Source organism: Anarhichas minor, unplaced genomic scaffold (genome assembly GCF_050575085.1).
Source record: "Anarhichas minor isolate MPS153535 unplaced genomic scaffold, ASM5057508v1 ptg000040l, whole genome shotgun sequence".
Lineage (NCBI taxonomy): Eukaryota > Metazoa > Chordata > Actinopteri > Perciformes > Anarhichadidae > Anarhichas > Anarhichas minor.
This window is the reverse complement of record NW_027466486.1, coordinates 9,619,780-9,630,652: the sequence shown is the minus strand read 5'-3', so window position 1 is coordinate 9,630,652 and position 10,873 is coordinate 9,619,780. Positions and strand designations below refer to the sequence as shown.

General features: G+C 40.5%; 2 protein-coding genes across 2 annotated transcripts in view; one reads left to right on the top strand and one right to left on the bottom strand.

Annotated features, from left to right (window-relative positions):
- Window positions 1-3,296: 3,296 nt before the first annotated feature.
- Window positions 3,297-7,839, bottom strand: ttc8 (tetratricopeptide repeat domain 8). The gene is made up of 14 exons (XM_076108161.1): window positions 7,686-7,839; window positions 7,082-7,202; window positions 6,911-6,974; window positions 6,671-6,830; window positions 6,252-6,341; window positions 6,128-6,172; window positions 5,938-6,023; window positions 5,753-5,840; window positions 5,545-5,655; window positions 5,288-5,427; window positions 5,021-5,195; window positions 4,781-4,903; window positions 4,092-4,175; window positions 3,297-3,997 (listed from the first exon to the last, which is right to left on the bottom strand). The coding sequence occupies exons 1-14, from the start codon at window positions 7,797-7,799 to the stop codon at window positions 3,881-3,883; spliced, it is 1,518 nt and encodes a 505-aa protein (XP_075964276.1). The 5' UTR covers window positions 7,800-7,839; the 3' UTR covers window positions 3,297-3,880.
- Window positions 7,840-8,804: 965 nt separating this feature from the next.
- Window positions 8,805-10,873, top strand: part of eml5 (EMAP like 5) — a 32,926-nt gene continuing 30,857 nt past the window's right edge. Inside the window, exon 1 of the mRNA XM_076107630.1 lies at window positions 8,805-9,271. Coding sequence (XP_075963745.1) covers window positions 9,075-9,271 — 197 coding nt within the window. The 5' untranslated portion in view covers window positions 8,805-9,074. The remainder of the gene's footprint in view (window positions 9,272-10,873) is intronic.

Genomic DNA, 10,873 nt, shown 5'->3' with positions numbered 1-10,873 from the left:
CATTATATTGGAGCAGAATTAGACATCTCTAGGGCTGATATCTCCACCACTCTGCAACTCACAACACAACAATCTAGATTAATAAACAGTACACAGGTAAGAGTAAAAACATATTGTCCCTTTAATAATTTGATTTGAAAGATTAATTCCATTTATTTAACTGAGGCTTTTATCCAAAGTGATCCAAGAATCACTAAAATACATCAACTGCTTCAAGTGCACCTAGAGCCAATAAGAGAGAGAGAGAGAGAGAGAGAGAGAGAGAGAGAGAGAGAGAAAAAAAAGGGTTTGATGGTGTTTGTTTGTAATCACAGTCACCAGCTGCTACCTGAAGCTCTGCAGAGCCACAGAAACTCACTGCAGTCTTCAGAGCGGAGGCCACAAGCTGTTAATCACCACTAAAACTGTGAACCATGCTGTTATCTACAGGCCTGTTGTCATCAGCAGGTTAAAGTCGTAAAACCACAGAGAGAAGAGACCATGATCACCGTCCCCGGGTGGTTTCAACATTAAAACATACTGTTCAGAAAGGGTGTAATTATCCATGACGATCAATAATGTGAGTTGTCTCAATGCCACAGGAAGTCAAATAGTTGCTATCAGCTCAGAAAAAAACAACATTTTGGGAAGCAAAACAAAGGTTATCACAAATGGAAAGTTAGAGTTTGTATCTGCACCTGTAATCCACTATTCACTGAATAAATGTTATCCCACAAAAAAGCATCGCAAAGAGTATTAGCTCCGTCCATATGTCTATTTTATTATTATCTTTATTTTAGTTTTATTATTAAATTGAGGAAATACTCACAGCCCACGTTTACTGTAACTGCATAGTAAGAAATCCCCATACACATCAACAGGGACAGAAATCTAACAAGGTAGCTGTCATAGAGAAAACGCATTGAAAAGTTTAATTTCATGATTGTTTTCTTTCTCTGTAAGCACTTCATAAACATAAACACAGTTATATGTAGCTATTTAAAATCTGGATTTCATTTATATCAATGAAATAAAAGCAAAAACATTGATGAAGTTATATATTTCATACGGCATCCAACATACATTTTGAGGTTACCCATGGCCGGTGAGGACATTAACATTAGTCTGAAGACATTTCCCACCTTCAGTTATGTGCTGTATGGCTCCTTTATCTTATAGTACAAAAAAGACAAAACTATTTGAACATGCAGGCTCAAGGGAAGTTGTAAGTGCATTGGTTTTTCAGGATTATTTCAGCAAGCAAACTGCACATTAGTCAGATGATTTATAGATTATTGTGTTAACAATATTGTGTGTCAGTTTTATTTACATGTGTAGCTGAGACATGAAGATGTAATTTGCTGTCTTATTTTGGAGGAGTCTACTTCCTGTAGAGTCCAACAGTGTTCAATGCAATGTGATGCACAAAGAAGAGTAAGAGTTGATTTAATAGTTGTTGTTTTTTCACATGTGTGTGTGAAGTGTGACCAAAGAGACATGGAGTCAAGTGCCTCTGTGACGCACACTAAATGTATGGTCACATTTTTGTTTATTTGATTAATATTCGATACGACGAATTTTGATGATTTTCGTAATCATAATAAAACTTCCCCAGAAGTGTATGTCTACCTATGCCCAGTAGGTGGCAGTGCAGCGCTGTGGTTTCACCTCGTGACCTTTGACTTGTATGTGCGCGTGCAGCAGCGTCTTCTCATAGCTCGAGGAGACGTTAAATAAGAGAAGCCACGTGTTTGCTTGCCTCATACTTTTTCCTGTTTTTCTCAGGTTAGTTACATGTAAAGTGCGCCAAATGCGATGTATATATTGGGGACCAATTTGTACTGAACATTTTTGAAGATTATTTTGTGTTAATGTAGTTGTTTAGTAGATACCTGAGTATTGTTTTAAGACTGACTGTCGAGTGCTAACCTAGCTAAACTGGTAATAGCCTCGCAGTACTATATTCTCTAGTTTTTTCTGGCTCCTACACATCGTATTATTTATTCATAATGAAGCAAATCAACTCTCTATGTTCTAATAAGTCGTTTCATGCTAAATATGTTAATTATATGTGACTGAAATATATATATATAAGTGTTGTGCATGTTAGTTAGCACGTGTTAGCGGTTCGCTATACCGGTAAAGCCTCTACTTCTGGGTCAATGTTGATGAAATCGGCAGTGATGTCGTTTACTGGATGTCCAAGGAGCCAATGTCATCACCAAAGGTTTCTTCCTCTGGACTCACTGCAGTGTTCACGCTGCATGCCAGGCTGGGTCGAGCACGCTTCACATGTCCCAGATAACAGAAGTGGGAAAAGTGATGTTTACTGGAGGCCAATGTCATCGCCTCCTGGGACAAAGACCAGTCAGCACAGGACTGTTGCCATTGTCCACATTTGTAAATATTAATATGTTTTGTTCCCTGTAAAATAAATGATCAGTTCTTCTACAGAATGGACTTTAAAGTATTTCTTATGGAATAATCACTTTGGAAATCAAGTGATCTACTTTTTTAACTGCCTGGATTAATTAAGCCAAACGGTGGCGCTATCAGTCTTTAAAAAAATTCTCCTTCAGCATCTAGCAAAATATGTTTTATTGATTGGTCAAACACTCTCTGGCTAGATTTCTAAAACGTTTCTAAACATTGGTTGATGTGGTGGTTTCTCTGTGGAACCAGCTGATGGGGAAGAAGCAGCTCTGCAGAAGGCTGCTACAAACACTGATGGGGTATCTAAAGAAAAACATCACTGAAGCCTTTCTGTTCAGATAACTGTCAAATGTAAATCACAGATCTCACATAACTTCCCACAATCCTTAGTTCTTGGGGCATCAACAAGAGGGCTTATTTGGTTTGTTACAAAGAGCAGGAAATGAATGCACTTGAAACGCTATCTCTGCCCTTTTCTACACACTTTGTGCACAAGTTAAATGTGATAAATTATACCTGCATCTCATCTGTTTCAGTCAGTAGACAAACCTAAACTTAGATATAACTCATCTATTAACATGAACGCTATCTTAAGTGTGAAATTAAGTGATTTTCCTGCTTCTACTACGTCTCTCTGGACTTCCTGAGTCACACGGACCTCGCCAAAAACACCTCACCAAGAGCAGCAGTGACCCAATGAGGGACGTCTTTCTGCCAGATGTGTGAGGCCTGCTGATGGCCACATGTTGTCCAAACTGTGAGCTCACTGCTTGACCTCTGACCCCTCATTCATGTCAAAGCAGCAGCTGGTGACCTGTGTGGTGTTGTCATATAAGCAGTTTTGTGATTGTTTGAATGAAGAATTAACTTGGTTTTAAGGACTTTTACATCTCTTTTTATTGTCATGTCAATATTTGTTGAGACTTCAAAATGGCAGGGAAGGTCAAAATACCAAAAATACATTTGATTTATGAAATGAACTACAAAATGATCCTGTAATAAATAATGTTACTATGTACATTTTAATTGCTACTATACAGATCTGTACACTAGGGTACCAGTTTATCAGGAAAACACCCAGCTTCACGTACATTCTTAAAAGTCATATGTTGCGTGACAAAGGAACACGTAAAGTGTCAGTTAGCATTGAGTTGTTAAGTTAAGATTGCAGATGTCACAAACATTTATCATTATGGGGAATGATAACGAAGTTTGAGTTAACTTAACCACTGAAGCTAATTCCCAAAACAGCTGTCAGCTATTGTGTGTACGTATCATTCGATAAATAAACACAAATCAAAACTAATGACCATTTGTTGATTTCCATTTCTAATTTACCCGCCGATCTCATTTGTCATAACTTGTTGTTCCGGAGTCTCATGGCCACCACTGCCGTGCAACATGTCTTATCTTTAACTACCGTCTTATTCAAACCACACCTTGCTTTCTAAGCATGCTGGTCGGACGCTCACAGCATCGCAAAGTGCTGCCGAAGTTGCTTCAGAAGCTGCTGAGTGTCGACGTGCTCCGGGAAGGAGTCCTCCGACTTTTGGGCGGCAGTGTAGCTGCTTTGAAGGTCTCCGATCTGCAAAACAGACAAGATCATCACATCGGCAGATGTTTCTCTTAAACTACTGCACTGTTCAGACATTTAGATAAAATAAATAGTGACAAATTACCTTTTCAGAGAGAATGGAGAGATTGAAGTGTGGCTCGTACATGTGAGGGGCCAGTGATGCGGCCGTCTGCAGGAAGGCTTTAGACTGGATCACAGACAGGACAACCATTAGTCATGTCGACATTATACCGAGTATATCGAGTTGCACCCGAGGAACGGGCATCTTAAATCAGCTGAGACATCATTCAGCCAACTTATTAGCTCAGTGGTAGTTTAAGTTTGCGCCGCGTTTGGTGCGAACACAGCATTAGTGATTCATTGGACAGTGCACATCAACAAGCCTTCATTATATAATTCAAGTAGACTTTCAAGGCAACTAAAATACTAAAACAATGTGTACTTCATGTGTGGTTTGACATCCAAACATCCCGAACAAAATGTTAGTTGTGCACATAACTCCACTATCCAAAAACACACCTGTTTATTATCCCTGCACGTTCAGCTTTTGCATGACTTCTGTTAGCACAGCAGCAAACCGACTTCCAGCTGATGGCTGAATACTGTATCGCACCAACACTTTCAAACAATCGATTCTGTACTGGGTCTTAATACATGCTATATTTAAGTTTAACAACAATAATGCCTCGAGGTTAATGGTTCTTAAATAATGTCTTAAAGCACCAATATGATCGAATTCCTCATATTTAAACAGTGGCATAAAAGTTACACGACTCAAAGGCATGTTTTCACCTGTTCGATACGACCTTTGCGCAGCTCCAGCACGGCCAGGTTGTTGTAGGCCTCCGCGTGGTCGTTATTAAAAGCCAACGCCAGTTTAAAACACTGGTAGGCCAGTGTCAACTCTCCTATGCCCTGTAAACACAGAACACATGCTCTTTGTTACCAACGTACGTATCCGTTGTAAGCTTGTGAGCTCTACTTTCTTTCATCACCGACATTCTGCGATACTTTTGGGGATTGTGAACTCACCACAGCCACATGTCCTATGTTGTACCACACATCCGCCTGCTCTTGGTCATTGGCCACCAGGGCCTGAGCCCTCTCAAACGAGGACAGAGTCATGTCGTACTGCTGCGCGTAGAAGCAGCACAAGCCCAGGTTGTTGTACAGCTGGCAGTTATACACCCCCATCTGAAGTAGCCGTCTAGCATTGGGAGAAATATTATTGAATCACTGATGGGATATAATCTCTCGTAACAATACATTACACAAATGATGCATGAATGTGTATCTGACCGGTAGAAGCGCAGGGCGATCTCAGGCTGATCCGTGTAGAAGTGATTGCTGCCTATACAGGCTATAGCCTCCACGTGGGTGTTGTCCTGCTTCAGCACATCTTTGTAATACTCTGTGGCTGATGAGATGTTGTTCATCTCCTGTGGCAATATCACGGCATAAACAGTACATATGGTTTCCTGTTTCATTTTAGTGGTTGTATTTTGGAGTGAGAACTAAGTGGAAACTATCGTTAGGATCATGGTGACATACTGTACCTCGTGTATGCGAGCGATTCCTGTTAGAAGAGTAACCTCACCAGGAAAGTGGTCCAGACCTTGCTTGAAAAGGTTAAGTGCTGTTATTGGTTGATCCAGGCGCTGATACACCTATAGGGAAACACACACACAAGGTGTTTCATTGATAACACTTGGCATCAAGAAAGAGTATTTTCCATCGTGCAAGAAATTGGTACTGTGTCACTACCTTTGCAAGGTAGAGATATGTATCCACCACCTCTTTATGGTTGAGAGCTGATCGAAACTGTTTTTCTGACTCTCGATACAAACCCAGCCTGCAAAGGTCAGAGACATTAATCATTACATATTGCAAAAATGATACTTAAATGTCAGAAATGTGGAGCTCCAGCCGTTTGGATGCCTGTGAGTTACCTGTAGTAGCATTTCCCGAGCTGAACTTTCCACCACCAGTCTTTGAACTGAGCGTGTTCAGTAGCTTGGGCAGCCAAATCTAAAGCCTGGATAATAAAATATGAAGTTCGTGTTGCATGAATAATCGTCAACAATCTCACAATGTAAAACACATTTGTAAAAGTAAAAGTTAGATTTCTAAAACACTTACATTTTTAACATCGTTTTCATGATGGAAGATGTACTCAAACAACGTCTGAGAAGGGAAAGTATGGTTACTTGACATGTCCGAAAAAACAATGATCATAACTCATTTTTGCAAGTCGCAATCTTACCCTGGATAAATGTGGTTTTTGGGAATACTTGGCCAGATTTAGTCTCGACAAGTTTATATATGGTCCTTCTGGATTGGTTAACATCGACGCCTGGAGAAACAAAAAGTCATGTTAAATGTTTTAGGCTTTCTTCATAGTCAATGTAGCAAAAGAAAACTGTTAAAAATAAACAAGTGCACTAGAAGATATTGGTACACAATGTAAATATAACATATTGTATTTGAAAATACTATAAACAAAGCTCAATAACACACAAATATCATGTTGGATATATCTTTTTAAGAAGGTAATATTGATTATGTTTGCCCAAATTCAGCGGGCAGAGGCTGTGTTTCAATATAAGCGCTGTGGTGGGAGAAGTGTATTTGTGTTTGCACAGTCGATACAGACTGACACAATTTCATGGAATATTGACTCACTGTTCCCAGACGAATGAATCTGCCAGAAGCGCTAGTGACGGGACGAGCAGTGCTTGCAGTGCGTGGGGTCTTGATGGCCTGCTCCATTGTCCCAGGACGTCCTGACTGTGTGCTGGGCCTCACAAACCCTGTGATAGGACGCCCTGATTGTGTCAAAGGCCTGGAATACAGAAAAGGGAATTCAGATCAGGCAGATCAGTCTCTTACTTTGAGGAAAAAGTTAGCAATGGCAGACAGTACCTGACGGCCGGTGTGGGACCTCCGCCCTGACTTGTTCCAGGGAGCCTCAGTGATGTTCCTGGTCCTGGAAGAAAAGTCAAGTCTCATCAATCAGACACATTTAACAATTGACTAAATGTATGAATTATTAATTTTCTTAACTTTAAGGAGCTGAGAAGAGTTTACGCTTACGTGCAACTTGAGCAATAGAGCTTTCATCCAGCATCATCTCAGCTATGCCTTCCTGGTCGACCTCAATCTCATCGATGTATACCATCTCTGTAAGAGCGCGAGTTTTCAAGCTCCATGCAGCCTGAGGAACAGACAATGCTTCAGTCATACAGATGGCCTCGGATGTAAACGGTGAACATGTCACAGTCAGGACCTTGTGTTGAACTATCCACACGAAAAAAAGTATGAAAAGGGAAGGCAGAGAGTAACGAGGTTACCTCTGAGATATGTAAGGAGGAGTCCTTGAGACAGCATGCAGTGAGTTAGTGAGAGAAGAAGAAGGTTGAGGGGATAATGAATGGAAACAAAGATGCAGCAGAGAAAAACAAAGATGAAATGTGAAGAAGAAATGTGGTCTAGTGACCAAGAAATGAGACAAATGTGGATTCTAATGCTAATAAATACAACGTAACCTAAATGAAATAAAGATAACCTTCACAGACTCGACTAATCGGGATTATACACCTTGTTCTACCGGATTCCTGCGTTAGCAAACGAGCAGGATTTCCTGAACGGATAATCGCTAGCATGCTAAGCTAGCCCCCGGCTAACTGCGCAACAGTACCTGATCGTACGGGCTGTCCTGTAATATTTTAGTGCAAATATCGGAACATTGTTGGAGCCTTCGCCTCCTGAAGTAGCTCAGCGCCAGAAACAAAGGGTCCATCGTCACCTCCATTGCTCGGTGGGGGAAAGTACGACGTTAGGTGTAACAGTTAGCTAGCTACACACAAGCTGTTTAGCTAAACTGTGATGAGGGCGAGACCGACGCTTCCTCTGTCGCTCGGCAACGACGGAGGAGGGCGGGGCTTAGTTCCTCTGTCTTTAAAAACACTCACGTCTATTGGGACATCTACGAGTCTTAAAATACAATAGATGTTGAAATGCAGGCCTTATGACCTATTATTAAAACAGTCATGTATACATTAAATCATATCCTACTTATTTTAGGGGAATATTATGTTCTTTGTTTGTAAAATGCACATTCAGAGTATGATATTTTCAGTAAGACACAAGGAGTTGATGTTAAATTGACTGATTTATATATTTCACATACTCTGCATGCTTTCGTCTTTTGTGTCTAACAATGCAGCATAATCTTGTAACAATGCAGCATAATATTGTCTTTAGTCCATGTTTCTATTTAACATAGTTATCCCTCATTTTAGTTGCTTTGTGTGTGTTGTATTTGAGAGCCTCTGTGTTGCATTGTTAGTACTTGACAATGTAATATAAGAGTCTCCTGGATGATGATACTACTTATATTTATATTCTCACTTCTTTTGTTGTTTGTGCACGCATTGTAAAGGGTCAATATTGCATAACTTTGCAGATTTAATCTTATATTCTGTCTTTAGGTTTACTTTAGGTTTACTACAGATGAAAAATAGCCTCATTTACAGCAATGTTTTTATTAATGTGCACTGTCCCTTATCAAATAAACCAATAATTCTAATTCTGTTATCCAGTTTGAAATATTAGTCCAGCATTAACTTTGCCGGCCATGACGGAGTTGTCGTCTCCAGCTTTTTATTCCTGGAAGATGAGTGAAGGGATCTGATTGGACGACACGAAGGTCCGTCATCTTTGTGGGCGGTGCTTGCGAAATAACAGTGCAGCTCCATGTTTGCGGGATTTGACAGGAGCTTTGACCTGTGTCGAGGAGGACTGCGAGACTCGGGATGAAGCAGTGGAAGTAGATCCTCATGATGAGAACAACAGCGTAAAAAAATACCTGTTTCCTAAATAGAGACAGAGAGCTTTCATCATATCGGACAGCAAGACTATACATTCACATGACCCTCAGAAATGCAGAATTGCAACGCTTTCTCTAGACTGGTGGAAAACGGATCTAATGGGACACAGGGGCTTAAAATAAATCCTTTTTGGTGAATGACACTATATCGGAAAACCTACGTGATAGCGACAGAGACACACACACGGAAGTGCGGACATGGCTGACAGAACTGCTCCGAACTGCCACCTGAGACTGGAGTGGGTGTACGGATACCGGGGACATCAGTGCCGCAACAACCTGTACTACACCGCCGCCAAGGAAATAGTCTATTTTGTCGCCGGTGTGGGAGTTGTATACAACACCCGGGAGCATAAGCAGAAATTTTACCTGGGGCACAACGATGACATAATCAGGTAGTGTAATGACACACAGAACAGTTTGTTTCAGCACCTCGGACAGCGTCTGACCCACCGTAGAAAATGAATTGATACTGTAGTGTTGTCATTGTGGGTGCCGGTGTCACCTTGTGTAATGTAATATGATATATATATATACACACACACACAGCAGCATCCCCTTAGTTTGTGAGGGACTTCAGTGTCAATTCAGCAAGGCAGATACTTTTCACCAGGGGTGAGTTCTCTCTCTCCCTACGAGAGATCACACTGCTGCCACTCCTCTTGCAGTTGCAGGGGCTGCTACATTATTTCAACGGATTTATTTATCAAACCTTATTTAATAACTTAATCTTTAAAATAGAAGGAAATGTTGCATACAATGTTTTCATAAGCGCAAGGTGATTCTTTTAAAATGTTGTTTTGTTTAACCAACAGTCCAAAAACTCAAAGGTATTTCATTTATAGACATATTACACTGATAAAAGCAGCAAATTCACTCACTAGAGAATGGGTTTACAGAACATATTTAGAATTTTTTTTTTTGAATTTATTGTTTAAACAATGAATCGACATGTTTTTCTTTGGTGGAGATTTACATTGCTGGCACCGGAAGCAGACATGTTTCAACATATAGTAAAAGCTTTTCCAAAACAGCAGCCTACATGTCTTGTCTTTCCAGCACATGGGGGGCAATAATACTAATGTGCAATTCTGAAAATGCGCTTGTTGAACACAGCTGTCCTTGAAAGGATGCTTGGATTGGACTGCTTTCTGTGGGTTGTATAGTAACTCAAACAAACCTTGAATCACCTTCTTTTTGCTAAAACACAGCAGAATAACCAGTGTGACATTATGCATGTAAGGATCCTGCTTTTCCAGCTGTTTTTCAGCATGCCATGCAACAGCGACCCGTGTCCAACACTCGAGCGCTTGTGTTGACATGTGTGGGTTGGCCTGGAGATAGCGTTATATGCTGTGTCGGTAGTCAGCTGGACTCCTGCTCCATTATTAATGGAACAGTAGAGATACTAACCCTCTGCTGGGTGAAGTCCTCGAGCTCAAGCACTTAGCTGGAGGAGTCACTGACTGCATGTGCAAGACTAATGACTATGCAAAAGTAATGAATTTGTAAACCAATCAAATCAACCATCTGTACATCTGTTATCACTATTGCAAGCAAAGTTGTAAGGATTCAGTCAGATAGAGCTCCTTATACTCTTATTTTGTTTTCTGTTGCCTTTTCTACAGCCAGGCTGTTCAAAAGAGATATAAAGCTTTGGTAATTTGAACACATTTACAGTATAAGCTACACAGATCTCTTGAGCTGTCTGTTATTGTTGACACAGGTAACAGTAATTTTAAATGCAGATCTCAGAGGAGTGCTTGTGAATCTCCCATGAACACTTCCTTTGACTTATACTGCTCTGGCACCACCAGGAGCAATCCTCATCAGATTCAGTGCTGAATAACTCGTGGAATAGATGCACCCTCGGATAGCACTAAAATTCAAAACCCTCTCTCTGTTGTTGTTGTTGTTTTCCTTTTTCTTGGTCTATTTTGGTTGTTTGTGAGCTACATCTAAATCGGTGTTTTACTCCATGAATTAATTGCTGGCCT